General features: G+C 51.0%; 4 protein-coding genes across 10 annotated transcripts; 1 reads left to right on the top strand and 3 right to left on the bottom strand.

Moving 5' to 3' along the window:
- Nucleotides 1–82: 82 nt before the first annotated feature.
- On the bottom strand, nucleotides 83–5,326 carry tspan14 (tetraspanin 14). Of its 2 annotated transcripts, none has more exons than XM_089012675.1 (9): nucleotides 5,055–5,326; nucleotides 3,794–3,874; nucleotides 3,643–3,693; nucleotides 3,515–3,538; nucleotides 1,982–2,152; nucleotides 1,791–1,916; nucleotides 1,663–1,713; nucleotides 1,098–1,211; nucleotides 83–794 (listed from the first exon to the last, which is right to left on the bottom strand). In XM_089012675.1, exons 2-9 carry the CDS (start codon nucleotides 3,872–3,874, stop codon nucleotides 729–731), a joined length of 684 nt encoding a protein of 227 aa, XP_088868801.1. In that variant the 5' UTR covers nucleotides 5,055–5,326; the 3' UTR covers nucleotides 83–728. The 2 variants fall into 2 exon arrangements, with proteins under 2 accessions (XP_088868801.1, XP_088868800.1); XM_089012674.1 differs by having other exon boundaries at nucleotides 3,392–3,538; nucleotides 5,055–5,323.
- A 600-nt stretch (nucleotides 5,327–5,926) lies between these two features.
- prph2b (peripherin 2b (retinal degeneration, slow)) lies at nucleotides 5,927–10,419 on the top strand. The gene is made up of 3 exons (XM_089012673.1): nucleotides 5,927–6,640; nucleotides 9,222–9,468; nucleotides 9,814–10,419. Exons 1-3 carry the CDS (start codon nucleotides 6,060–6,062, stop codon nucleotides 10,009–10,011), a joined length of 1,026 nt encoding a protein of 341 aa, XP_088868799.1. The 5' UTR covers nucleotides 5,927–6,059; the 3' UTR covers nucleotides 10,012–10,419.
- A 3,053-nt stretch (nucleotides 10,420–13,472) lies between these two features.
- On the bottom strand, nucleotides 13,473–16,656 carry LOC148889786 (uncharacterized). Its single transcript, XM_089012659.1, is given in 5 exon segments — nucleotides 13,473–13,961; nucleotides 13,964–14,110; nucleotides 14,436–14,754; nucleotides 15,223–15,819; nucleotides 16,513–16,656. Coding segments are annotated over 4 exon segments (1,386 nt in total). The 5' UTR covers nucleotides 15,795–15,819; nucleotides 16,513–16,656; the 3' UTR covers nucleotides 13,473–13,613.
- Nucleotides 16,657–17,917: 1,261 nt separating this feature from the next.
- On the bottom strand, nucleotides 17,918–26,576 carry ncoa4 (nuclear receptor coactivator 4). Of its 6 annotated transcripts, none has more exons than XM_089012411.1 (10): nucleotides 26,369–26,572; nucleotides 24,480–24,712; nucleotides 23,624–23,764; nucleotides 23,136–23,212; nucleotides 22,902–23,010; nucleotides 21,257–21,337; nucleotides 20,561–21,184; nucleotides 19,143–19,298; nucleotides 18,989–19,072; nucleotides 17,918–18,238 (listed from the first exon to the last, which is right to left on the bottom strand). In XM_089012411.1, exons 2-10 carry the CDS (start codon nucleotides 24,591–24,593, stop codon nucleotides 18,233–18,235), a joined length of 1,392 nt encoding a protein of 463 aa, XP_088868537.1. In that variant the 5' UTR covers nucleotides 24,594–24,712; nucleotides 26,369–26,572; the 3' UTR covers nucleotides 17,918–18,232. The 6 variants fall into 6 exon arrangements, with proteins under 6 accessions (XP_088868537.1, XP_088868538.1, XP_088868536.1 ...); XM_089012412.1 differs by having other exon boundaries at nucleotides 24,480–24,619; XM_089012410.1 differs by having other exon boundaries at nucleotides 24,480–24,597.
- Between the last annotated feature and the right edge of the window lie 442 nt (nucleotides 26,577–27,018).

Raw genomic sequence — 27,018 nt, 5'->3', positions numbered from 1 at the left:
CGAAGAGGAATCCAGCAAAAATTGCAGCGCCAAATAAAATATATACGACGTCGTAGCCGTTGAGGAAAGGAGCACACACGACTGAATGTAGACACGTGTTTATTCCAACAAGCGAATGTGGTTCCAACATAGAAAATGCAGTGAAATATATTTATATAAAACCACGCTCCATGCTGAGGGAGATGCCTGGTCCGAGCGGCCGCCACAACCTGCTCTTATCGGACGTGTTGAGCGAGCGACAGAGAGAGCAAGACGGCCACCGGTGGCTTCACTTTATAGTAAGGGTACAGTATTAGGAGGCCGTTGGTGCAGAAATACCTGCCCTGGCATCTTTATTTTCAATAATAGCCACTCTCTTTTCATTTGGGGCAAAAACGCTCATCAGGAAAATAGAAAGTAACAAAAACGGCCAGATCAAGGTAATTAAAAGTGCCACAATGTCATCAGATTTCAACATTGGCCACAAATCGCGTGTCAAAAGTGGCTTTAATATGTGCAACGTGTTGACATTGAGCGGCAGGGCGGAGCTGAAGGAGGCCAAAGGTCACGTGGCGCCAGTCCTTCGCTTGACTTGAAAGGATGCCACACGTCACGTGGGCGTGACTTCAGTGGGCATTGGTGGTCACGTGACTTGCGTCCATCCGGCGTAGCGTTTGACGCCGGCGGCGAAAAGGCGCTAAAAGGCTGAAACGGTCATCAGGGTCCATGGCCATCCACGGCCGCCGCCATCAAGAAGAAGATCGCACCTTTTGGATGTCCCAGATGAGCGACCTGGCCAGGTAGACGCCCACCATCTGACGGACGCCACACGCACGTTAGTGGGAGACATTTTGGACTCGTTTCGCTTTCAGAGTCGCACACAGGCCAAAGTCAATCTACATCCGCACGCTTCAGCATTTCTCATATTTCGATGCTTCATTTGCATCGGCTGAAAGGAGGTCGCCAGGCCGCCACCCGCCAAGTTCAAGTCGGCTCTGGTCAGTCCACAGAAAATGGAGCCAAATTGTGACTCCATTTTGTCAGGCGGGTGTCTATGGACATGATTTTGGCGTGTGGACGGACGGACAAAAGCTTGACTTTGTGAGCCTCGCACGCACCTGCAGCAGTGAGATGACGACAAAGACCACAGCCAGCGTGTAAAGATTTGCGGGTAACCAGGCCTCCAGCGCCGCAACGCAACCTTTCACATAAATGTGATCCGGCCACTCCGCCTGAAACGGACCGCAACAAAGGTCAACAAAACACAACGTGACATCCCGGCGGATTTTCGGGACAGTCGAGGAATAGCGAGCGTGGCATCGGGCTGGTTTTGGAAGATGACCTTTGGTCTCCCGGTCCAGGCCGGGCCAAAAAGCAATTGCTGGCTGGCTATTCGCTATCTATTAGCTAGCTAGCAATCTAGCTGGCTGGCTATTAGCTACCTATTGGCTATCTGTTAGCCAGCTGGATATTTGCTATCTATCAGCTATCGATTGGCAAGCTAGCTTTCTATCTGTTTGAGTTACTTCCGGGTTGAGCGAACGCTGGCGCGTGTGGCCGCCGCTGCTCACCCACAGAAAAACTTCTCCTGTGACTGTAAAGTGACCTTGAGTTTGGAAAGGCGCTTTGAAATGAAATGGATGATTATTCTGAATTGTCCCCGACAAGCATCGCGGGCCTCACCTTGTCTTTCTTTCTGACGTCGTAGCCGCACTGCGTATTCAACACGGTGTCCTAGAGGGCACACAAGCGCACGCGTTGGATTCCCGCAACGGCGGCGCTCCGGGCGGCCATTGCGGCGGCGGACTCACGGCGGGGTCGACGACGCAGCAGGAGAAGGGAACGCCGCACTTTTCTCGGCTCTGATGGCTTCCGTCGCAGCTAAAGTAAACGTTGACGTCCCAGTCGTCGGGACGCTGCGCGCCGCAGCACTGGTTCTGCGGCGCAAAGATCCAGCGCCAGTTGACGCGACGGCGGCGTGACGGCGGCGGCGGAAGCCCACCGTCCTCTGCAGAGAGTCAATCAGATTCTGCAGGTCGATGTCATCTCGGTACGCTTCGACGTTGGCCAGGAAGAAGCCGTTGATCCATTGTCGCAGCTGACTCTGGAAAAGCACGGCCAGCACGGCCACCGCCAGCTCCGCCAGGAAGATCAAACCGATCAGACCGCAAAACTGAGCACAAAAAACACTTTTGCAACTGGGAAAGTTAGCCACCCAGCTAATAGATAACTAATAGATAGATATAGTTAGATAGCAAATAGATAGCTAGCGAGGTAGCCAGCTCGCGAGCTAGATAGCGAATAGAAAGCAAACTAGGGCGCGGAAAATCCTACTGGACCCTCCGCACCCTGCCCACCACCTTTTCCAGCTACTCCCCTCAGGCAGGCGCTACTGATCCAGCAGACATTTAAACAGCTTCTTCCCCCAAGCCATTAACTCTTTGAACTCTTTCAACAGTAGCCAAAATGGAACTGTATAGTGCCACTTAGCAGTTTTTTTGACGACGATACTAGTGCAGCGTGTTCTACCGGAAACAAATTCCTTGTGTGTTCTACATACTTGGCAATAAAGATGATTCTGAAATAGATAGCTAGCTAGGTAGCCAGCTAGTGAGGTAGATAGCAAATAGATAGCAAGCTAGCTAGTTATATAGCAAATAGATAGCTTGCTAGGTAGCCAGCTAGCGAGATAGATAGCAGCTAGAGATGTAGCTAGCTAGTTATATAGCGAATAGATAGCAAATAGATAACTAGCTAGGTAGCCAGCTACATAGCCAGCGTGGTTGCCAGCCTGCCGCTGCTCACCCAAAGTAAAACATATCTTGTGACTGTGAAGTGACCTTGAGAGTTTTAAAAGGCTGGCTACCTAGCTGGCTATGTAGCTGTCTACCTGGCGAGCCTATCCATATGCTATCTATCTAGCTAGCTGGCTCCCGAGCTAGCTAGCTATTTGCTATCTAACTAGCCAGCTGTGTACCTAGATAGCTATCTATTTGCTAACCAACTAGCTAGCTGGTTACATAGAAAGCTATGTCTTAGTTATCTATTAGCTAGCTGCCCAGCTTGCTATCAATTTGAGTTATTTCCGGCTTGAGTGAACGCTGGCGCGTGTGGCTGTTGCTGCTCACCCACAGAAAAACATCTTGTGACTGTCATCTGCAGCCAACCATGGCCAAGTGGGCGTGTCATTAGGAATGAGCATGACGCCTGTCTTAACCTTCCCTATACCGGCGGTGGGCAAACCGCGGCCCGCGGACCGGATGCGGCCCGTCGTCTTTGGAATCCAGCCCGTCGCGGGTCGCTACGCAATTGAGCGTGGATGCTAACGATGGCGTTCATTTCATTTGGACCCCCGGCGAGTCGATCCGCCACGTTAGCGTAGCCGCGTTCCGCTCAAGGCGTCTGCACGTACAAACTTGAGCAGGCAGATGTTTTCTCGGAGCGCCCCCACGCATCCGGCGAAGCCCAGGACGAAGGTGACGGTGCCCGCCAGCAGCAGCAACCACACCGGGTCCAAACCCCGCAGACGGCTCACCTGCGCCAGGTCCAGCAAGACCCCCTGAAGGACAAAGACCAAAGGCCGACTGAGGTCGCCTGCGGCCGACTGAGGTCGACTGAGGTCGGGAGCCTCGACGGGGGGCCGGCTTGGCTTTTGCCATTCACCTTTTCGCTCCACGCCCAAAAAGCCACCGCCATGAAGACCACGCCCACCAGCTGCAACACACACAAGGGACATTTTATTTTGAAGGGCGGAGGAACAGGATGTGCGTGACAACACTCCCTGCGCCCGTGGAAAGAGGAAGAATAAACTCACCCAAAAAGTGACGTTGTATGTAAACATGAGGTATTTGTAGCAGCAGCTGACCTCGGTGTTGTCATAGCGATAATAATACATCTGCAAAACAAACCAACAGAAACGTTGCACAGCAAACCAAAAAAAGACAATTTCATGACTGTCATTAAATCAATACTTACATCAATAGATACATAGATAAATACATAGAAAGCTAGCTGAAAAGGTCTCTGGCTAGCTATATTGTCTAGCTTGCTAGTTATCTATTAGGTATCTGGATGGCTATCTAGCTCGCTGCTAGCTAGCTCACTGGCTATTGGCTATCTATTAGCTCGCTGACTAGCTTTCTATCTATTTGAGTTACTTCCGTGTTGAGTGAACGCTAGCGCGTGTGCCTGCCACTGCTCACCCACAGAAAAAAAATCCTGTGACTGTAAAGTGTCCTTGAGAGTTTTGAAAGGTGCTTACAAATGAAATACGTCTGTTACAAATGAAATGTATTATTATTATTATTAATAATAATAATACATTGAGAGTTTTGAAAGGTCCTTATAAATACAGACATAGCTAGTAGATAGCTTGCCAGCTACATAGCTATATAGCTACCAGATAGCTAGCGAGAATGCCAGATAGCCAATACATAGCAAATAGATATCAAGTAGATAGATAGCTAGGCAGCTAGACAGGCATCTAGCTGCTAGAGAGCCGGCGACATAGCACAACAAGCTCAGACAGCCAGGAAACTGCAAACGCCACCTCCCTCCCCTTCATTTTTCCCTTGACACCGGAAAAGAAAAGAAGCGCCGAAGGGGACAATTGCTTTTGTTTTTGCATCTGGGATTTCCTGAACACACTTTGCAACAGACAAAGAAAAAAAAAACAAAGAAAAAGACGTCTTTTGTGTGAAGAATGTTTGTGGTGCAGTGATGATCTTTCAACAACCTTTCCTTCCTTATTTCCTTCTTACATTTCTTTCTTTGTCTTTCTTTCTTTCTTTCTTTCTTTCTTTCTTTCTCTCTCTCTCCCTCTTCTTCTCTTTCCCCCTGTCTCTTTCTCTCTCGTTTTCGGCGACGACAAAGATTGTTGTCGTCATGACATTCCTCCAAGCCAAACAGGAATGAAAGACAATGAGCCATTTGGACTATAGAAGAAGCCACGCGTGATGGGGGGAAAAAAAAATCAAGGTGGACGATGAGGACGTCGTGATGGCGATCAAGCCGACAAGGGCGGAAAGGGAGACGAACAAGGAACAGAAAATAAGAAGGCGGTCCTTCCTACTCACCTCGGCAAACTTTGGCCTTTTGCGCGGTTGTTACGGCGGCGAGAAAGTCGGTTTTTAGGGGCAGAAGTGTTTCCTCCGCCTCCTGAAAAGTTGCAGGAACTTGTCGCTCAGTGGCGTCGGTCGGCAAATATTGCCAATACAAGGTAAAAAAAAAAAGAAGCGAAGGTTGATGAGGGCGACAAAAAGGCGCTTGGGCTCAATCTTCTTCTTCTTCCGGTGATGGCAGTCGTCAAAAAACGCGTCGGAGAAATGTCTCCATCGCGTCCGGAAAACAAAAAAAAAAAAAACAGGAAGAAAAGCAAGTGAGAGTGGCAGCGAGGGGCTTCTTGTTCTTGTTCTGGATGTGCAGGCAGGTCAGTCGGCATTCGGTGCCCACTGAGGCCACCGCGTGGCCGGAGGCCCGCATGGCTGCCTGGCCGGACCATTTCACGCGGTTCCGTCTGGACTGCGGTCGAATTGGCTCAATGCGAACCTTGCACGACAACCTTGACCGGGACGCAATCAATTCCTTTCATCACTTTGCTGCTGTGAAATGTAAATTTCTCCACCGTGAGACTAATAAAGGCAAATCCAATCCAATTCAGCCCCATTTTGAACCGGGTCCACGAGTGGATGTGCTCTCCGCATCCCACAAATGGGCCTTTGCCACGGAGGGCAAACGAGAAGATACAAACGTTTGCCGAGGCCCCCGTTCGGGGAGCCCCGGATGAAAATCACTGACCCGGATGGACGAAGGACGAGAGCTCGCCACAGCGGGTGGCTTTCTTGCAGATGATGTGTCCCGCCCCGCCCCCAATTCTTGTCCGAGCGTTGATTGGCTGAGCTAATTGGCTCGGAGGCTTACTTTGCGCCGGCGGCGCTGCGGCGCCAAAGACTTTGCGCGGGCCAAGGAGCGTTGAGCTGCGGGCGCGCGATGGGAGCCCCACCGGCCCCCCGGGGCCACGGCGGACTGGCCTGACGCGGCCTGAAACTTCCCAGCGGCGAGCTCGCTCGACGGCGCTCAAGATGCCCTTCATGCCCGTCAAGTTCACCCCGCAGAAGCGGGTCAAGCTGGCGCAGGGCCTGTGGATCCTCTACTGGCTGTCGGTTGCGGCCGGCGTGGCCCTGCTGGGCCTGGGCGTCTTCTTCAAGGTGGAGCTGCGCAAGAGGAGCGAGCTGATGGACCAGGCCGAGAGCCACCTGCTGCCCAACCTGCTGATCCCGGCGGGGCTCCTGGCCTGCGCCCTCAACGCCTTGGGGGCCAAAGTGTGCCAGGACTCGCTGGACCCGCTCAAGTACTCCAAGTGGAAGTCCGGCCTGAGGAGGTTCCTGTGGCTGTGCGGCGCCTTCAACGCTCTGCTGCTGCTGCTGGCCGCGCTGTGCTTCCTCATGCAGTTCGCCGTCTACCTGACGCTGTCCCAAGGCCTGAAGAGCAGCATCCGCTTCTACAAGGACACCGACACGCCGGGCCGCTGCTTCATGAAGCGCACGCTGGACTTGACCCAAATGGAGTTTCGCTGCTGCGGCAGCGTCAGCTTCAGGGACTGGTTTGAGGTCCAGTGGATCAGCAACCGCTACCTGGACATGAGCGACGGCCAAGTCAAAGAGTGAGTCCCACTGCCTCCCGCCATCGCCCGCCCTCCGCTAGAAAAGTAGACCAAAGTCAGCGCCGCCATTTCGTGCTTACGCTAAATGTCCACGTCTGTGTAAGCTCTCAGTGGTACAGGATTGGTCCGTGGATGAGAAGGTTTCTTCAGCCGTCATCTGGACTTCTTTCAAGGTGTCGGACCGTTCGCTTCTTATCCAAGAGGCTTCGTCAGCCGCTAGTTTTGGCCCTGTCTATACATCCCTACAGTCCAGACGTGGCGGTTCCAGACTCTGCTATGACAGGTCCCTGCTCTCAGGTTGGGGGGAGCAGAGGACTATTCCCTGAGGCTACGCTGATGACTTCCTCTTGTCCTGACTGATTACTTCTATTGTCCTGCCTGATTATGGGGTCGACAACTGGCCTGATTGCCCCTTTTGCTCTGGGGCAATCAGACCAGCCGTAGACTGAAGTGATCAGTGTAGCCTGAGGGAATGGTCCTCTGCTCCCCCCAACCGGAGAACAGGGACCTATCAAAACAGAGGTCTGGCACCGCCACCTTTGGACAGTAGGGAGATATATATATATATATATATATATATATATATATATATATATATATATATATATATATATATATATATATATATATATATATATATATATACAGTAAAGTCTCGTTATATCGATATTCAAGGGAGTCGGAAAAAATATCGATATAACCGGGACTATCGATATATCCGACCCTGTTTGCATGTAATTTTCTCCGTGCGTGCACAGAAATAGTATCGATATAACCGGGACTATCGATATATCCGATATCGATATAACGAGACTTTACTGTATATACATTTAGTCCGCTGACAAAGTCTCTTGGATAAGAGGCAAAACGGCTGAAGAAACCTTCTCATCCTGACGCTAAACGTCGTACAGGACGTCCGAGAGCTAATGAGAAGCAGGTCATCCCGGGATGAAGCGGGATTAGCAGGTGAGAGTTCTTCTTAAAGCGCTAATCTGCCAGCATGTGATCTTTTCCATCGCCGATTGACCTTCAATGACGTCCACTGCTTGAAAAACGCAACCCCCGAAGGTGCTTCGGCCACTCATACGTGAGCGAGCGAGATGGATTTGGTGCCTCCAGAGGCAGAAGGCGTCACACTTTGCTCAGGAGAGCCCCAAAAAGGCACTTTTGCGGAGCTAGCAAGCCACCTTGAAGCTCAAAGTTTGCTGAGTCATGTGGTCAAATAACATCAACGCATTGTGACTGAGCGGCAGGAGCCATTTGCTGGACGGGAAAACACGGTTGACAATCAATCAGCTTTGTGTCCGTCTTGATGTCCAGAATTCTTCATCAGCAGAACCTCTTCCCCTCACCACATCACCCCCGCTGGCTGGCTAGCTAGCTATCTAGCTAGCTATCTGGCTGGCTAGCTCCACTGGCTCCCGCTCAAACATGCAATCAACTTTCAAATTCTTCTTGATACATTTCAAGCTATCCAAGAAGTTATCTGGCTGGATATCTGGCTAGCTATCTGGCGGGCTACCTAGTGAGCACTTTATTTGCTATCTATTAGCTATGTAGCTGGCTCGCTATCTGGCTAGCTATTAGATATCCTTATCCTGTGACTGTAAAGTGACATTGAGAGTTTTGAAAGGCACTTATAAATGACATGTATTTTTTATTATTATTATTATTATTATTAGCTGGCTAGTTAGCTTTCTATGGGTGGGTTGAGTGAACGCTGGCGTGTGTGTCTGCCGCTGCTCACCCACTGAAAAACTGATCCTGTGACTGTAGTTACCTCGAGAGTTTTGAAAGGCGCCTATAAATGAAAGGTAATATTATATTATTATGATTATTTGTCAAGAAAATGAGGGCCTTTTTGGTATCTGGCTGGTGAATCTTGATGAATTCTTCTATTCCAGGACAAAGTGTATTAAATTGAGATTTGGGCCCAAGTGATGTGGATTCTTATTTTTTCACGGATTTTTGAGGTCAATTGGATATTTGGCAGTATGAGTATTTTTTGAACTGTTTCCATGTGGTGAGTCATCTTTCTTCATAGAACCCCCTCACCACAAAATAGTCTGCAAAGAGCTTGACAAGCTCCCAATTGTCAAATATTTCGATGTTCGTATTGGCTTGCTTTGAAAACCCGCACAAACTAATTAGCTGCAATGCGGGCGACAGCCGGCGCGTGTTTTGAAGGCGTTATCTTCCCCAAAAACGCCTTTCGATCTATACATGGTGGGGTTTTTTCAGTCAAAATGTAAAAGTTTTACCTCGCTATCCAGCTATCTAGCTCTTACCTAGCTGCCTGGCCGACTATCTAGCTAGCTATGTATTAGCTACCTAGCTAGTTTTCTATCTATTTGAGTCACTTCCGGGTTGAGAGAATGAAGGCGCGTGTGGCCGCCGCTGCTCATCCACAGAAAAAAACGTGTCCTGTGACTCTAAAGTGACCTTGAGAGTTTTGAAAGGTGCTTAGAAATGAAATGAAATGAAATGGACTCTGATGAGTATTATTGGTCCTGACGCCAATAGCAGCGAACAGGCTAGCGGCTAGCTTTAGCCATGACGTGCGGCGGTCTTTGCCTTTCAGTCGCGTGCTGAGCAACGTGGAGGGTAAATTCCTGATGGACAGCGTCCCGTTCAGCTGCTGCAATCCGGGCTCGCCGCGGCCTTGCATCCAGCACCAGCTGACCAACAACTCGGCCCACTACGACTACGACCACCGCCGAGAGGACCTCAACATCTGGACGCGGGGCTGCCGGGAGGCCCTCTTCTCCTACTTCAGCGGCCTGATGAGCGCAATGGGCGTGCTCATCGGCGCCACCGTCCTGCTGCAGGTGAGCCTTCACTTTAGACTCTGGCGCACTCAATCCAAACCAGCGGCGGATCAATCCATCCATCCATCCATCCATCTGTCCATCGATGGATGGATGGATGGATGGATCCGCCGACTGACGGTTTGAGAGCTAAGTCGTTGGGGAAACCTTCAAGTGGATCAAAAGATTCTTGCAGAGGGTCAGAGACTATTCTGGAAGCTTTAATCCCGCTTCCTGTGTCCAGATTAGCTTTACCGCTGGCCTCAATGCACTGCAAAGCCTGACCTTTAGCGGCCAAACCGCCAAGACTGTTCAACACTTTATTCTCCATCGCCTGCGTGTGTGTGTACGTGTGTGTACGTGCAGTGTGCAGACATGGCGGGCCTGAAGTACTTGAGCACAGCTCTGGAGAGCATGAGCGACCCCGAGAATCCCGAATGTGAGAGTGAAGGTTGGCTGCTGGAAAAGAGCATCAAAGAGACGCTGGTGGAGGCGCTGGGCAAAATCAAGACGCTGGGCAAGTCCAACCACGTCCAGGAGGGCGACCAGACACCCCAAGAATGAGAGGGCCACCCCAGCGCCACTCCAGCGCCCTTGCGCAACAACATACGCTGGAAAGAAACACGTCACAAACATGGTGCCACCTAGCATCATCTTCACTTCTGATGGCATCCTGTTTTCATTTGTTTTTTAACTTTTATAGTGACGCACGCAAGCACACACACACACATATGCGTTTTTATGTTTTCTGGGGACCACTTTTAAGATCATCACTTACGGGGACCACCCTTTCCATACGTCATCTTCATTTGTGACACATGGTATCGTGTTTTAATTTTTTAACTTTTATGGTGACACACACACACACACACACATTTTCTGGGACCACTTTTCAGATCATCACTCACGGGATCATCACCCTTTGCATAAGTCATCTTCATTTGCGACACATCATGGCAGCGTGTTTTTTTTATATATATAGACACACACACACACACACACACACACACACACACATGTATTCTCACCTCTCTCAGACAAGTAAATATCAAGTTGACAAAAGTAAGGGATAAACATAAAAACACGTCCAGTTCTTCAACTAAATCGCCATGGTGGGGTGAGGTTTCATTTGGATCGTTCAGACTTCTTAGACCACATAGGCTTAGTTATGCTGATGAGGTGATGTCAGAGCAAATGGGACAATCAGGCAAATCGTAGACCCCCTAATCAGTCAGGACAATAGAGGTAATCAGTGTATCCTCAGGGAAAACTCCTCTGTTCCCCTGAACCGGAGAGAGGGGACCTAGCATAGCAGAGTGTGGCACCACCACGTCTGGACAGTAGGGGGATATATATATATATATATATATATATATATATATATATATATATATATATATATATATATATATATATATATATATATGGCCAGTGCTACCAGCAAATCTTAGTTGGCCGACGAAGCCTCTTGGATAAGAAGTGAAACGTCCGACACCTTTAAAGAAGTCCAGATGACGGCTGAAGAAACGTTCTCATCGACATCCAGCTCTTATTACAGTCGACAGCTTTGAAAAGTGTTTAAGCGCGCGCACACACACACACACACACACACACACACACACACACACACACACACACACACACACACACACACACACACACACACACACACACACACACACACACACACACACACACACACACACACACACGAGCAAGTCAATGTGTAGAAGTTTCCAAGTTTCACTTGGCTCTTGTTTTCCCTTCTAATATTTGTGGAATTGTGTTGTCTCCCAGAGATTTTAGCAAAATATAAAGATTATGATTGACATGCAAATGCCTCGTCGTTTGTGCTTTGCCTGCTGGCGCCTGCCAAGCAAGTGTGCAGGCGTGTCAAAGGACACGCCTTTTTTTGCACATTCACGGCTGACCCGCTGTCACAAAAGCGGATGAATATCGTTTGGTCTTGGACCAGGCGAGACGTCACATCGCGAGTCCGCCACCGACCAGGTGACGGACAATTGTCACCTACTTCCCTCAACATGCCCAGAGACAGAGAGAGAGAGAGAGAGAGAGAGAGAGAGAGAGAGAGAGAGACAGAGAGACAGAGAGAGAGAGAGAGAGAGAGAGAGAGAGAGAGAGAGAGAGAGAGAGAGAGAGAGAGAGAGAGAGAGAGAGAGAGAGAGAGAGAGAGAGAGAGAGAGAGAGAGAGAGAGAGAGAGAGAGAGAGAGAGAGAGAGAGAGAGAGAGAGAGAGAGAGAGAGAGAGAGAGAGAGAGAGAGAGATCGTATGGTATGTGTCGCGGTTTGCAAGGCGGTGATGGTGGTGGACCCCAAAAAAAGCAGAGCAGGCAGGAGGGAGCGGCGGGGTGTCATTGACGAATTGTCTTCTATAAAGTCAGCAGGAAGCAAATGTCAAACAGGGTGAAGCAAACACACCCGATGAGCCGACAGCCAATGGTCGGTCGCGGCGGGAGTCCTTTTAACTGCCACCGCTGGGAACGAGCAACACCTGCGCAGGTGCAGGCGGTGCCGACAGCGCCACCCGTCGGTCGCCGACCAGAACGTGAGATTTCCAAAAAGAACTGGAGGTCCACATTGTTTGCGTGACACCAGCCATCCGCTTTATCCTCGTTAGGGCGGCGGGGGGTGCGGGAGCCTTTGCCAGCCCTCTTCGGGATGAGCCGGGGGACACCCTGAACCGGTTTTGATGAGTTCACAGTGATCGTTCGTTCCTGGTTCGTCGCTTTTCAGGGTGTTAGAAGTGGGATGGTGATATCAGCAGAAGTGATTTGAATCTTGTAGACAGCAGGGACATTGTGGGAGGTCGGTTGAGGAGAGACAGAAAGGAAAGAGAGAGAGAGAAAGACGCGCTGGGAGAGCATTTAGATGACGGACATAATAGGGGATGACATCATGTCAAGGCAGGCAGGATATGGCGTAGCAGGAAGTCCGAAAACAAAAACAAACGATGTTTCAAGATGTTCATGTCGCAAATTACCCCAACGGGTTGCCAGTCAATCAAACCGGGACAAACAACCATCCATTTGGAGGGTGTTTCATCAGCCTGCCGTGCATATTTTTGGAATGTGGGAAGGAACATGAGGACCCGGAGAAAACCCACGCCGCCTGACAATTAGCTACTAGCTTAGCAGTTAGCAAAGCAAGGATGGATTGAAAGCTTGCCCGTTGAGTAGAAATGACTTTTTGGATGCTCTCGAGCAACGGGCCTTGCTTGGGGTTGACCTCCATGACCTCAATTGCCTTTTTGATGATTGATGCCAAACATATACAAATTATAATAATCATAATAATAACGGATTTCATTTCTAAGCACTTTTCAAAACTCTCAAGGTCACTTTACAGTAACGGGATATGTTTTTCTGTGGGTGAGCAGCGACAGCCACACGCACCAGCGTTCAATCAAGCCCGAAGTAACTCAAATAGATAGAAAGCCAGCTAGCTAATGGATAGCTAATAAATAGCTAATAGATAGCCAGATACCCAACAGCTAGCCAGCTAACAGCCAGTCAGCTAGAAATGTAATAGCTATCCAGCTAGCTAATAGATGAATAGATAGCCAACGGCTAGCTAGTGGGAGCCAAAGTCTGCTCGAATGATTCACACGCAAGAAGAGGAAGTCCTCATTTTCCAGATTTATTACAAAATGAAGACGTCAAAGCTTTGCGCTAATGAGCAAACACGACACCGATCAATACAACATGGACGCTAAAGGTCAAGGACATTTTCTTTTTTTGTTTACTCTTTTTCAAACAACGGGGGACGTCTGGCAGAATTGTCATCAAGTCGCCGCCGATTCTTTGCTGTACAACCAATCGCTGATCAATAAAAAGCCAAACTTTCTCCTCAAAGGTGAGGAAGAAACTTTGATGCCAGCGTTGCCGTGGGAACAACAAGGGAAGGAGCTCATATGACATTTCAATACTTTTTCAAAATGGCGGAATACGCCCCCCCCCCCACGTTGAAAACTACAAAGATGGCCGAGTGGCTGCATGCATCCCACAACACGGACGCAACAAACGGAACAAGCGAGGAGAAGGAGGAGGGCGGGGGGAAAGCGGGCCTCGGCCATCTTGTTTTGCATCCAAGCAGATCATCGGAGACAAAAAGGTTCCCGAGGAACGTCCCGCACTTCTTGGGGCGGACTCAGTCGGAGTCGGACTCGATGGGGGCCGTCTCGTCCAGGACGGCCCTCTTGGAGGCGTCCAGGTGTGCCTTCTTGTGGCGGGAGAAACTGGACGAGTGCATGAAGGTCTTGTTGCAGGCGACGCAGGTGAAGGTCTTGCCGCCCCTGGCCTTGGCTCGCTTGGCGCCGCCGCCGTCGTCCGCCGCCGCCGCCACCTGGTGGCTGAGCTGATGGCGCAGCAGGCCCGAGACGTGGCCGAAACGTTTGCCGCAAAGGCCGCAGGCGTGAGGCCGATGGGCGCCGGCGTCCTCCTGGTCTTGGTCCTCGGCGTCGACGGGGCCGTCCCGGGCCCGGTTGCGGCGGCGGCGCGCCGCCGGTTCTTTTTGCAGAGCGTGTAAAAGTTGGGCTTGTCGCGCGAGCACAGCTTGAGGCGGATCTTCAGGTCCGACGAGCTCTCGGCCAGGTTCTCCTTGCCGGGTGTGGCGTAGCTGTCCAGGAGCTCCTTCACGTGTGTCACCTGCAGGGTTGCAAAGTCAGCCCACGCCGGATTGGTCGCCGGCTGCTCACCCAGACAAACAACCATTGGCGGCATCAGGCTGCCATGCACGTTTTGGCAAACCGGAGGAGGACCCGAAGAAGACCCACACGGGCCCGGGGAGAACATGCAAACTGGTCCAAACGATGGAGAGCATTTTGGCAAATATGGAGTACAGTGATACCTTGGCTTACTAACTTAATTGGTTCCCAGACAGTGTGTAAGGCCAAAAGTGGTGTGGATCTCAAACATTCATTTCCCATAGGAAAGCATTAAAATGAGAATACTCCGTTCCCAGCCAGCTCACCTGATGTTTGGAGAGCGCCGCCGAGCTGCGGAAAGTCATCTCGCACTGCGGACAGGCGTAGAACTTGTCGTCGGCCGCCAGGGTCGGGAGCGCCGCCGGCTGCCTTCGCCGCTTGGCCTTCTTGCCCTTGAGCGAAGGGCGCTGGGCGGAGCGGGCGGGCGCCGAGGGGGCGTGGCCTGGAGCCGGCGCGCCGTCCTGGGGCTTCTTGTGAATGAGGCGGTGTCGCGACAGGCTGGAGCTGTGGTTGAACTCCTTGCCGCAGATGTTGCACGGGTGGATGCGCCTCTTGCCGTGCAGCCGCAGGTGACTCCCCAGCATCCTGGCGGCAAGCCAGTCAGGGGGCGTCAGTATCATCCAATCAAAATGGCGCTTTCCGCCAACGCAAGCACAAACAGGACGTGAACAGCGAAAAAGCCAGATGCTAGCCATCTGCCTATCTAGCTAGCGAGATATCTATTTGCTATCTAGCCGGCTATATATTCGCGATCTATTAGCTATCTAGCTTGCTGGCTCTCTAGGTAGCTACCTATTAGCTATATATTACCTAGCTTGCAATCTATTTGAGTTACTTCCGGGTTGCGTGTCGCTGCTCACCCAGAGAAAAACATCTCCTGTGACTGTAAAGTGACCTTGAGAGTTTTGAAAAGTGCTTAGAAATGACATGTATTATTATTATTATTATTATAATCCATGTTTAGTTTGATCTGAAAAAGTGGGAAATCTGCGTGAAATTGTCATCCGTGAGAGGAGGCCTTCCCGCCGGACTTCCCGCGGGAAGATGACCCACCTGCTGCCCTTGAAGGTCATGCCGCAGTGCTGGCAGGCGTAGCGCGCGTCCCGCTGCGCAGGCTCCAGGGCGCGTTTGGCGGCGGAGGCGGGCGCGGCCGCCATCTTGGCGGTGTGCGTTTGCTGGTGGCGGTACAGGCTGGAGGCGTGGCTGTAGCATTTCCCGCAATAGCCGCAGCGATAGCGCCGCTGGTCGGGCTCGGGATCCACGCGGTGCAAGTAGGCCACGCCGTCCGGGTGGCCGCCCACCTCCACCAGGATCTGGTGGCGCCCGTCGTCGTCGTCGTCGTCCGACTCCATCTTGATCTCCACGCTCTGCTCGGTCAGCTCGCAGGGGTAGACCTCCTCGTAGGGCGCGAAGAAGGCCTCGTCCGTCTCCATCTTGAGCTGCTCGCCGCTCAGCTCCGACGGGTCGTCCGCGTCCTTCTTGACGCAGGAAATGGTGAACTTGGATCCCACCTCGGCCCACTTGACCACGTACTCGATGGGCTGCGTGTCCAACTCCACCGTGATGAAGTCGGCGCCCAAGGCGTCCGCCTCCGACACCGTCAGCTGCGCCTCCGAATCCTCCATCGTCAGGCAGCGAGCCCGGCGGCGGCTGAAAGCCACAATGACAACATTTCAAAGACCAACCGACGAGGGTCCCCACCAACCGACTGGGGTCCCCACGAACCGACGAGGGTCCCCAAGAAACCAACTAGGGTTCCCTCTCACGTGCCCCTCATGAATTAAAACTACGTTTCTCAGCATTCCCAAGCTCGTCATCCGACGCTTGGCTGAAATCGGTCTCGTTTCTCGGGAGTCCGAAAGCCGAGAAATGAGAGCGAGAGAGCTTCGTCACGTGAGACCTTCGTCACGTTCTTCGCGCTCGGACGAGGCAAATGAAGGCCCAACGACATGACGTCATCCAAGTGGCGTCGAGAAACATTCGAGGACGAAGTAATCGCCGTGACGTCACCACAAAGGAGGCGGGCGGGCGGGCGGCGAGAGCGGCGCATCCATTATTCAAATGGCTCCATTGCCAACTTGTCCACGGCGAGCTCGAGCACCGAACATTCGAGAAACGCCTTCCAACGCCCAGCAAGAGTTTAGACGCGTCGCAAACGTCCAATTTCTCAGTAAAGGGCTCGGTCGGCTCGGCGACCAGGAAAACGGCGGAAGGCTCCCCGCCTCCCCCTCCGCCACCGCCGCCGCCATTTCTGGTTGGCGGCGGCTCGTCAAGCGAGCACAAAAGAGCCCAAAAGCGGCGCGCGGGATGACGGAAAGCGACTTTGGCGTTTCGGGAACTCACCAAGTAGGAAAATGTCAAGTGAGAAGCCGAAGGTTGCCGGCGGAGACGGTCACAATAAACAGGAAGAAGCGGACGTGGACACAAAGCATTGTGGGAAAACGATGAAATGGTTGACGGCAACGGAAACGCTCTTTCAGAGTAAAAGGATCTAGTGATGGGAATTCCGGCTCCTTTCGGGGAGCCGGTTCTTTAGGCTCGGCTCACATAAAAAAATTCGGCTCTTTTGGCTCCCAAATGGCTCCTCGGTTTGTTTGTTGTTTAAATTAACTACCTAAAATCGCGTAAAATGTGAAAAACGAATTACTCGTGCAAAAAATACACGATATCAACTATTTTTATTTGTATGGCTTGATTTATATGTGCACAGAGTTAGAGGATGCTAACTTTCACTTTCCCTGTGGTTACACTGGTCTGAGGATCAACTGTCACTAATTTGCTTTTCATATTAGTAATGCTATTATACCAACTAGTAAAAATGATAATAATCGAATAATAATAACAGCGTAATGTGATAACATTTGTCCACCTGTCTAGCCTAACCCCCCACCCCCTCTCCTCACTGATGCGGGTGTCTAATTCCCCCCTCCCTCCTCTACCACGGATATCGACCAATCATGTGCAGCTTTAACCAAAGACCGGGGGCGGGGAATAGAGGACAAAGACGTCGGCTCCCATTTCCGGCTCCTTGTTGGGAACCGGCTCTCTTGGTTCACTTCAGAGATCCGGCTCTAACGAACGAGCCGGTTCTCGTTCGCGAACGACACATCACTAAAAAGCAAAGCCTCGAGTTGTGTGAAACCGAAGCATCGTAGTCACAACTCACGCAACGAAGAGATAAATATAAGAGAGTCAGACTAGAAACTGGTTCATGTTGTGACTGGTCGCAGACTGACAGCGTCGGGCGAACATTCGCGTGACCGGAAGTGGCCCACACATTTATTAGCACTGCGCTTGATGGAACGCGCTCTCCGATTGGCTGGATATGTCCCACCTCAAACCAAAGTTGGAAGACGGCTTCAAGAAATATAATCATAATAATCCATCTCATTTCTAAGCGCCTTTCAAAACTCTCAAGGTCACTTTACAGTCACAGGATCAGTTCTTCTGTGGTTGAGCAGTGGCAGCCACACGCGCCAGCATTCACTCAAACAGGAAGTCTTCTTTTCCTTACAAGGGGTCGCCACAGCAAATCAGTGTCCTCCATCTTTTTTGGAGGTTTGATCCGCATGTTTGTTTTGGCCAAGCTTTTACGTCGGATGCCCTTCCTGACACAACCCTCTGTATTTATCCGGGCTAACTCAGATAAAAAGCTAGTCTGGCTAACAATTAGCTATATAGCTAGCGAGCTAGCTAACTATTGGCTAGATAGCTGGAGGCCAACAAGAAAGAAGCACATGACCAAGGCTCTCCATCCAATCTTGAAAACGCTGACGTTTTATTCGGTTTCGGGTCAATCACACACATGCACACAGAGCAATAAAATAAGCACAAGTCACTTCAAACGATGCGATTCATCAATTTGTCAGGGAAGAAGTGGATTTCATCAGGTCAAAAGCGATCCTGGGTGCAAAGTATTGGAAGAAATGCAAAAATAAATGTTTCATCAAAAAGATTGGCGTTTGGACAAGTGAGCACTTGTGCTGAATCAATGCATCCACTTGACTTCCTGTTTGCAATTAAACTGCGGCAGGATTGAAGGCGAAGGCAATCAAGAACATCGTCAAACCTGCAAGAAAATGAAGCAAGAGAAAACTTGGGATCGATGCGGACAAGTCACACCAGCAAGAATGGAGCAACTCCGCACGTTTTCCAAATACATACCTTGCCTTATAACTTCATTGGTTCCCAGAAAGTGGGTGTAAGGCCAACCAAACATTAATTTCCCAGAGGAAACCATGAAAATGAGAATCGTCTGTTCCCAGGGCCCCATAAAACATCATTTTCGACCAAATAAGCCTTAAAACTACACGCAATATACTACCTTATTTATGTAGAATAAATGTGCTATGGTATTGTAATGGAAGAACTAAAGTGTACTGTAGAATAAAGTGGTTTTATTGACCTTTGTGATGGCGGTCGATGGCTTGGAGAGCTTTTCGCATCAAGTGTCTCAAGGAGGTCTGGGTTGTACAACTTCGAAGTTGTGAGATTATAACAGATGCAGGCACACACACGAGAAGCTTCATTCATAGCTGGTTCCCTTGCTTGTCTACTCTTCAAATTGTACAGATGGCTTGTGCGGGTTATTTGTGGAGCCTGATTGATGGGATATTTTAACCTTGCAGTCAACACTCTGTCAATCAAGTTGAAAGGAGTCCAAATTTGACTGCGTTTTCTATCCATTTGATCACTTTCGTCCGCCTATCTATTACCCCGCGTAGCTCAGTGTGCGGGCGATTCCCTTTTGGGCCTTCTTGTGGACGAAAGCTCCCTCGTGGCCATTTTGGATGATGTCGTGGCATTTTGTGAAGCTCACCTGAACAGGAGGTGGCCGGTGCAGCCATTGCTCTGGGGCGCCGCCCGCTTTCCAGTCACGGACGGAGGGCAAGGTCAGGCGTTCCTGCGGCCAATCGACACGCGCGTGACGTCACGCCAGCCGCCGGGCTTAGACGGGAGGCGCTTTTTGCTACCTGCCGCTTGTCATCCTGACGGGGGGCCGTCCACTTTTCCAGAAGCATCCGCGACTGGGCATCCAAAGGCTTCTGGAACGAGGACTCGGAGAGGCCGCCGCAAGGTGGCGACGGAGGCTTGGAAGGGTGAAGCCACGCCTCGAGGATGGCCTGAACCTGTCGAGAGCGCGCCGGGGAACAATCTGAGTTGGTGTCCACTCGACCCCCGTGTCATTTTCTCCCGCCTGCCATGAGCACGAGCCGTTGAATTTTGGGCCGTTGCCGTGGCAACTTGGATACAAGGCTTCATTGGGAGGCAGCCGCGTGCATATTGGGCATGTCGCAGCTCACAAATCTCTGCACTGACCCCCACCCAACCCCCCTTTTTTCTCTCACAAAATCAAGGATGACAATGACAAATGTATATTGGATTGCCTTCACACACACACACACACACACACACACACACACACACACACACACACACACACACACACACACACACACACACACACACACACACACACACACACACACACACACACACACACACACACACACACACACACATATATATATAGTAAAGTCTCGTTATATCGATATTCAAGGGAGTCCGAAAAAATATCGATATATCCGACCCTGTTTGCATGTAATTTTCTCCATGCGTGCATAGAAATAGTATCGATATAACCGGGACTATCGATATATCCGATATCGATATAACAAGACTTTACTGTGTGTATATATATATATATATATGTGTCAAAATCAAAACGTCAGAATGTAGTGTTTCAAATAACTTTGTGATGATACTAATAGGAATGGTTTTCTGTTCCTCATGACTGGTAAAAATCCAACCAAACGATCGGAATAAAAAGTCAATTTGGCTGATCGATACGCAAGGTGACTGCTAGCTAGCCTGCACACTGCTCATTAGCTTGCACGCTTGCTTTCTGCTGCCTCTCGCAGAAGTAATTTGATGCTAACGTTAGCATGGGGCTTGTCACCGTGTTTGCTCCATGGGATTGTTTGATTGCAAAGGACAATCTATCAAATTACAAGCTGTTCTCTCCACAAAGGCCAATCAACCTGATTTGTTTTTGTTTTGTTTTTTACTGGTCCACTTAGTCAAAAGGGGGCGTTTCCCTGTTTTGACTTCAATGGCACCTAAGTCAAGATCATCCAATCAAAACGGCGCTTTCCGCCAACACAAGCCCAAACAGGAAATGAACAGTGAAAAAGCCAGAATACATATTTTGTTTGATGTGGTCATTTGGTCTGAAAAAGTGGGAAATCCGCCAATGGGCGGAAAATGCTCATCCCTGTAAAGAACAAGGGAGGACACCCTTTTTACGACAATGTACATTTGAATCTTTGGAGTTGTCCAAAAATGGAAACCATCAATGTGAACTAATTAATTTGCACAAGGGTGTAATTACCTTTTGTTCTTCCCGTCTGTGCTGCAACGGCGGGGGGAAATCCTTGGCAGCAGTCACGCCGGCTGCGTCGCCGCCGCCGCCCGGGGAAACGGGTACGAGCGGGACGCCGTTCTTGTCTCGGGCGCCGCGCCGCAGCAGCCAAGCGTCCAGCGCTCCTCTGCCGCAGTTGTCATCGGCGACGCACTCGGAGTAGCTGGAGCAGGGCTCGTTGGCGCGACAGGCGTTTGGCGGCGCCCGTTGAAGCCACGCCTCCAGGCCGGCGGCGGCCGGGGCCGGTGTCTTGAGGCACTTGAGCCGGCCCAGGTTTTCAATCTCCAGGGCCGGGGCGGTCGGGTGGCGACAGGAGGAGCAGTCGGGGCCCGCCAGCCAGTCCTGCCAAGGCCGCCGCTCGGAAAAGGGCTCCAGCAGCAAGCGCCCGCGCTCCCCGTTGGCTCGGGGGCGCTGGCCGGGCGCCGCCGCCGCCAGCCAGTCGCTCAGGTTGTCCTCCCGCAGGTCCGACTTTTCCAAGGAGAAGGAAGCGGCGGAGGACGCCTCGCTGCGGCCGCGGAGCAGCCAGGCCTCCAGGTCTCGCAGCTGACCCCAGGCCTTGAGAAAATCCACCGGCGCCGCGGCGGGACGGGAAGCCTGCGCGAGAAGCGCATCGGACATACATTGGAGCGCTGCGCGAGGACCGCCAAGCGTCACCGTGTGCCCTACTTTGTCTTTGCCGGCGTCGACTCCGAGCCCGGGACCGTCGCCTTCCGACAGCCGCTCCGCCAGAGCGTCCCCGTGGCCTTCCTGCGTACGCGGAGGCAAAAAGACATTGCGCCCGGCGTTAGCGGCTTGCTCTTGCGTGAGCTCGTCACCGGTGATGGCAACCATCTCCGGCTCTTTTGGCTCCCCAGTTCTTTGCTTTTGTCGCTGAAAAGGTTTCTTCTTCAGCCGTGTCATCTTTGCAGGTTGTCGGACGTTCGAAGAAGTCCGGATGACGGCTGAAGAAGAAACCTTTTCATCGATGGACCACTCCTGCACCACTGAGAGCTTACGCAGACGTGTTGCTTAAATTAATTAACTACCAAGAATCATGTCAAATGATGTGGAAAAACGAATGTCACAAATACAGTACACTCGATCAAATAGTTTGATTTCTATGTGCACAGAGTGAGTGGACGCTCACTTTGACTTTCCCTGTGGTTACTCTGCTCTGATGATCAGCCGTCACTCGTTTGCTTTTCACATTAATAATGCTATCACACCAACTAGTAAAAAATGGAATAACGGCATAATGTGATCACATTTATCCACCTCCTCGTCACTGCTTTGTGTCTGTAATTGTCCCCTCGCACCTCGACCAATCGCGTGCGGCTTTCGTCAAAGACCGGGGAATAGAGGACAAACAAAGTCGGCTCCCATTTCCGGCTCCTTATTAGGAGCCGGCTCTCTTGGTTCACTTCAGAGATCCGGCTCATCACGAGTCTGGCAGCTGCCTCTCGCCCGCGACACGCCTCGTCCGGTTCTTCAGCCCGAGCGAGCCGTCTCGAGGTGATTTTTACCGCGGGTAGCAGCGTCAGAAAGAATCCGAAAGCCTTTAATGGGTAGCCGTGGCTTCATTTTGTCCATGTAGATCAGGGCTGGGGAACCGAGGGCTCCCGATGTGGCTCGCCGATAAAACTAAAGACATGATCTCGCTTTTTCGCCGTTCATTTCCTGTTGGGACTGCAGGTGGCGGAAAGCGCAATTTTGATTGGATGTTACTGGCCGTCATTGACATAAGCCCAACCAGTCAAACAAATGGCGAGCGCACTTCAGCTTGAACGCAAAGGAGGATTTGCCTTTGTGGAGAGAAATGGGTCCGATTCTAATGTGCAATCAAACAATCCCATTGATGAAACAGTGGAATTTCAGTGGCATTCGAACAAGCCCCAACGCTAACGTTAGCATCAAGCGATTTCTGCGAGAGACAGCAGAAAGCAAGCGTGCAAGCTCATGAGCAGTGTGCAGGCTAGCTAGCAGTAACCTTGTGTGTGTATGTATCCGGCCGGCAAATTGACTTTCATTCCGATTGTCTGACTGGATTTTTACCAATCATGAGGAACGGAAAAACATTCTCGTTAACGCTGAGTACTGTCACAAAAGTGATTTGAAATCATACATTGTGACATTTTGTTGAAATCACGTGTTTGCGTGCGTGGCGGCTCTCACTGAAAAATATTTCTAAATATTTGGCTTTTATGGCTCTCTTTGTCAAAATGGTTCCCGAAGCTTGCTTTCCGGATCCCTCTGCCGTTTCCACTGGGGAATTTGGATGCTGCGCACCAACAAGTGGACTAGAGCGGCGCGACCGGTCGCCGGCGTGTCAGACCTGGGCGCTGATGCTGCCAAACGAGACGATGGCTTCCCTCAGGGAGCGCGCGTCGGCTGAGAAAGTCATTTTGGGCGTTTCCTCCGGCAGCAGATTCAGGGAAGACAACCTGCGGAGAGCGAGAGAGAGAGAGAGACACGTGCACCTGACACGCACGCCTGTGTAGCCGTTGTCCAATGAACAAGTGGTGCGCGCCCACTCGGGATGGAGCCGAAGAGTGCGCAACTTTCTTACTTGTCCATGCAGCTGCTCAGCTGGTCGCTGTCGGCACTTTGCAGCTGCTGCAAGATGGCGTCCAACTGCCCGTGCATCTGATAGACGTTGGAGAGACAAGAGCAGGTCGCTACACGCCCAAGCATGAAAAACGCACAACATGACGGGGGGGGGCCTCCTCAAATCGCACCCGAATGCTATCCGGACGACGCCCTGCGACCCTGCGCCCAAGTTGAGCGAGCGCCTGCCAGTCGTGGCTATCGACGCCATTCGGAAGATGCGACTCTGACCCATAGTGCTTGTCAATCGGCGACCATTCTTTCTTGCCAATGTCAGAAATATTCAAAGTAACGTTGCTCCCGTGTTTGCCACCCCTTTTATTTCAATGGTGATACTCCGCGCTTCTTTCCCAACAGTCGCGTTGTTTGCACTTTAGTCAAAAGTGTCGTTTCGGGTCATCCGTGGGCGATCCTCAAAAGAGAGCCGAGAGAGAGGCGCAGGGCACCCACCCGATAGAGTTGCTGTAACTGCTGCTGCAGCGTTTCGGCCTTGACGTGTTCCAGCAGTTCAATCTGGCCCAGGAGCCACACCTCCCTGCAGCGCAGCGCCTCCTGCTGGCGACTCACGCAGCTCTGCAGCTCCCGGCGCACCTGCCGGAGGGACGCGGACAAATTTGGCCAACTGCGCTCGCTCGCTCGCTCGCTCGCTCGCTCGCTCATTGAACTGCTGGCGTCATTCGTCCTTTGGAGAGTTGATGCAAATCACATTCCTATTCATGTCATTTGACAATCGGCAACGAGGCACAGCGTAAAATTCATTCCTGGGAACAAACGGGCCTCAAAGAGCAACAATTCTTTCCTTCTGCAATTCCAGATGACCTTCTTGGAGAGACACGTGGCACACGTTAGCGTCATCACATCTGGTGCAAGCAAAAGGCTTATTTGCTATCTATTTGATATCTATTAGCTAGATAGCTACCTGGCTGGCTATCTATTAGCTTTCTGGCTAGCTAACTAGCTATGTACCTAGTTATTTATTAGCTATATGGCTGTCTAGCTGGTTATCTATTAGATATGTGTTAGCTAGCTAGCTTTCTATCCATTTGGATTGAGTGAATGCTGGCGCGTGCGGTTGCCATCCCGTGACTGTAAAGTGAGCTGGAGTTTTGAAAGGCGCTTATAAATAAAGTGAATTATTATTCCTTATAATCTTCTGAATCTTTCAGATTGCTCGCTTTGTTTTTTGACCTCATGATTGACATGAATGCGTACGTGTGCACGCTGGACGGGGGGGGCGGAGTCAAAGTTGTGGTGCGAACACAGCCGAAGTTGCTCTGCCAGGGCCACGTGAAGGGCGACCTCTCACCTCTCGGGCGTTGTCCCTCAGCAGCCGCTGCGTCTTCAGCACGCCGTCGATGGCCTTCCCGAGCTGATCTTGAGCCAGCCGACACTGGTGAAGCTTGCTGCCCGCTGCCGGCATCCTCCTCGGCAAACGCACAAACACACCTTTCTACTTTCGACCGAGTCACTTTGTGGCATTTTGGAGCGGCCGTACCAAAAGGCCACTCAAGCAGGCAGCGTTGACAACAGTCGCCTCTACTGGGGGATACATATAGTACATATGAAAGAAACACGATTTCAAATGGACGGGGCAGAAAATGCACAAACGTGCCTTTTTGTTGACTGCAGGCTACAAATTCCGAGCGGCTACTGCTATTTTTTGTCGTGATTGCCGATGAAAGGCATATGTCGATAACATTCATAAATAGCCCTGGCTGGCAAGCTAGCTAGCTATTTGTTCACTATCTAGTTATCTGTTGGCTATAGATTGGCTAGATAGCTAGCTTTCTACCTATTTGAGTTACTTCTGGGTTGAGTGAATGCTGGCGCGTGTGGCTGCCGCTGCTTGCCTGCAGGAAAACTTATCCTGTGACTGTAAAGTGACCTTTAGGGTTTTGAAAGGCGCTTAGAAATGAACTGGATTATTATTATTATTATTATAAAACGTTCATAAAAGTTAGGTGATCACAATTGATGCCTGATCAACAGGAGCACCACTAATATAAATAATAATAAAAGTGCTTTGTGAGTTTCAGCCGTTGTTAAATAATAATACATTTGATTTTTAAGCGCCTTTCAAAACTCTCAAGGTCACTTTACAGTCACAGGATGAAGTTTTTCCGCATGTGAGCAGCGGCAGCCACATGCGCCAGCGGTCACTCAACCCCGAACTCAAATAGATAGAAAGTTAGCTAGCTAATGGATAGCAAATAGATAGCCAGTTAGCCAATGGATAGCTAATAAATAGCTAAAAGATAGCCAGATAGACTGCTAATAGCTAGCCAGATAGCCCGCTTTTGGGCACCTTTTGCATGAACTACAGATCGCCTATTCGGTCCGAAATAATATCAAAATACGCTCAATGAAAAACTTTGGACATGCAGCAACTCCAGTATGTCGGTTTTCTACTTCTTTCCTCTTCCTTTCATTAATTTGCTGCCGTGTTACTTCCGGGTAGAGCGATGGTTATCTTGTGGGAAATTCACGTTTGGAATACTGTACACACTTTTCGCCTGACACACACTTTCTGGGAAACAATTAAGTTCGTAAGCCAAGCTATCAGTGTACAGTAGTAGGAAACAAAGTGCAGTTGAATCGCTCGTCTCCGACTAAATGGACGCAGCGTTAGTTTGATAAGAAAGCGAGAGGAACAGCTTGTCTTGTCGGAAGACGGAGCAGAAGCCATTTTTGTGTCGACTTGGCATTTTCTCAGTAAATATCAGCGAGCGAGAGCGCCCGAGGGGGGCCGAGGGGGCTCGAGAGGCCCCGAGAGGGCGACGGCCATTTCTTATCAGCTGTTAGCACACAGCTGATAAGGCTCTTGGCTCAAAACACCCTGGCGACTTTCACCTTGGTGTTTACAAGCACGACCGTGGCGAATGGACACGTTGTTACGTTCGTTTTCAACGGGGACGAATTTCCACTTGGTCCGCTCGGTTCAGAGTGCATTTACAACAACATTGATCCGCCGCCATGAGCGCGTGCAGGCCCGCACGTCCACGCGGCCTCGACGTGACGTCACCCGAGCGACAAACATTTGAGTTGTGGTCCCGAGAAAAAGAAAAAGAAAAAGGCGAGTCGTTCCGAGCGCTGTCACCCCCGCAGTCCAAACGAGGACGAGGTCAGTGTCGCGGAGGAGGTCGACCGCGGCGCCATTTTGTAAGGAATCGCCATTTGCCACGCAGTGCAACTCACCTGACGCTTTTGTTGTGGGAACTCGACCTCAAACGTCTCCGATGCGCCCAACTGCTTCGATGGCTGTTTTCCTCTGTCGCCTGTCGGCTCGACGCTTAACTTTACTGTGGGCTGAGTCAGCAGCTGGTCGGAGGATGACGACGAGAAGGGGAGGCCCTTGTGGTGCCGCTGGGCTGCCGCCTCTTCTTCTTCCTTTTCTGTCGGGTAGCTGCGAGTGCTTTCCGTACACTCGCGCCCTCTACCGGGCTGAAGTGGGCCTCAGAATACAGGGCTGCCCGACCTTCGGGGATCCAAGTTCTGCGCATCGAGCAACGAACCGCCCCTCCCCATCCTCGATCGACCACGGCCGTCCTCACGCATACACGCGCGCGCCGTGATGAGCAACGGCTCACGATGGACCTCGACATGAGCGAAACTGGGGGGAAAAATCTGATCCGAGACACCGGCTCTTGAAGAGCACTTGCCGACGTGGCCAACTCGGGAGCCATCTTGAAAAATAGTCACACGAATCAGGGTCCAACCGGATTTGAGCCAAAATGGTCTCTCTAAGATCGGTTCACCATTTTTTCCCCGTATAAAAGTTGTAGTGCGCCGCACATTATTTGAAATGATGAAAACACGTATAAAATACGGGGGATACGTATAAATTG

Source organism: Hippocampus bargibanti, linkage group LG13, assembly GCF_051943395.1.
Source record: "Hippocampus bargibanti isolate YZ-2025 linkage group LG13, ASM5194339v1, whole genome shotgun sequence".
In the NCBI taxonomy this organism is placed as follows: Eukaryota; Metazoa; Chordata; class Actinopteri; order Syngnathiformes; family Syngnathidae; genus Hippocampus; species Hippocampus bargibanti.
This window is presented reverse-complemented; position numbering and strand designations above follow the sequence as displayed.

Excerpts from the sequence above, each read along its gene's own strand:
- tspan14 (XM_089012674.1), bottom strand. The coding sequence starts at position 3,874 with ATGTATTATTATCGCTATGACAACACCGAGGTCAGCTGCTGCTACAAA. Across the intron at positions 3,694-3,793 it reads CATACAACGTCACTTTTTGG|CTGGTGGGCGTGGTCTTCAT; the intron begins GTGAGTTTATTC and ends TGTGTGTTGCAG. Across the intron at positions 2,153-3,391 it reads ACATCTGCCTGCTCAAGTTT|TTTTGCGGTCTGATCGGTTT; the intron begins GTACGTGCAGAC and ends TTTTGTGCTCAG.
- ncoa4 (XM_089012411.1), bottom strand. The coding sequence starts at position 24,593 with ATGCCGGCAGCGGGCAGCAAGCTTCACCAGTGTCGGCTGGCTCAAGAT. Across the intron at positions 23,765-24,479 it reads TGAGGGACAACGCCCGAGAG|GTGCGCCGGGAGCTGCAGAG; the intron begins GTGAGAGGTCGC and ends TCCCTCCGGCAG. Across the intron at positions 21,338-22,901 it reads TTGGCAGCATCAGCGCCCAG|GAAGGCCACGGGGACGCTCT; the intron begins GTCTGACACGCC and ends CCGCGTACGCAG.
- prph2b (XM_089012673.1), top strand. The coding sequence starts at position 6,060 with ATGCCCTTCATGCCCGTCAAGTTCACCCCGCAGAAGCGGGTCAAGCTG. Across the intron at positions 6,641-9,221 it reads AGCGACGGCCAAGTCAAAGA|TCGCGTGCTGAGCAACGTGG; the intron begins GTGAGTCCCACT and ends TTTGCCTTTCAG. Across the intron at positions 9,469-9,813 it reads GCGCCACCGTCCTGCTGCAG|TGTGCAGACATGGCGGGCCT; the intron begins GTGAGCCTTCAC and ends GTGTACGTGCAG.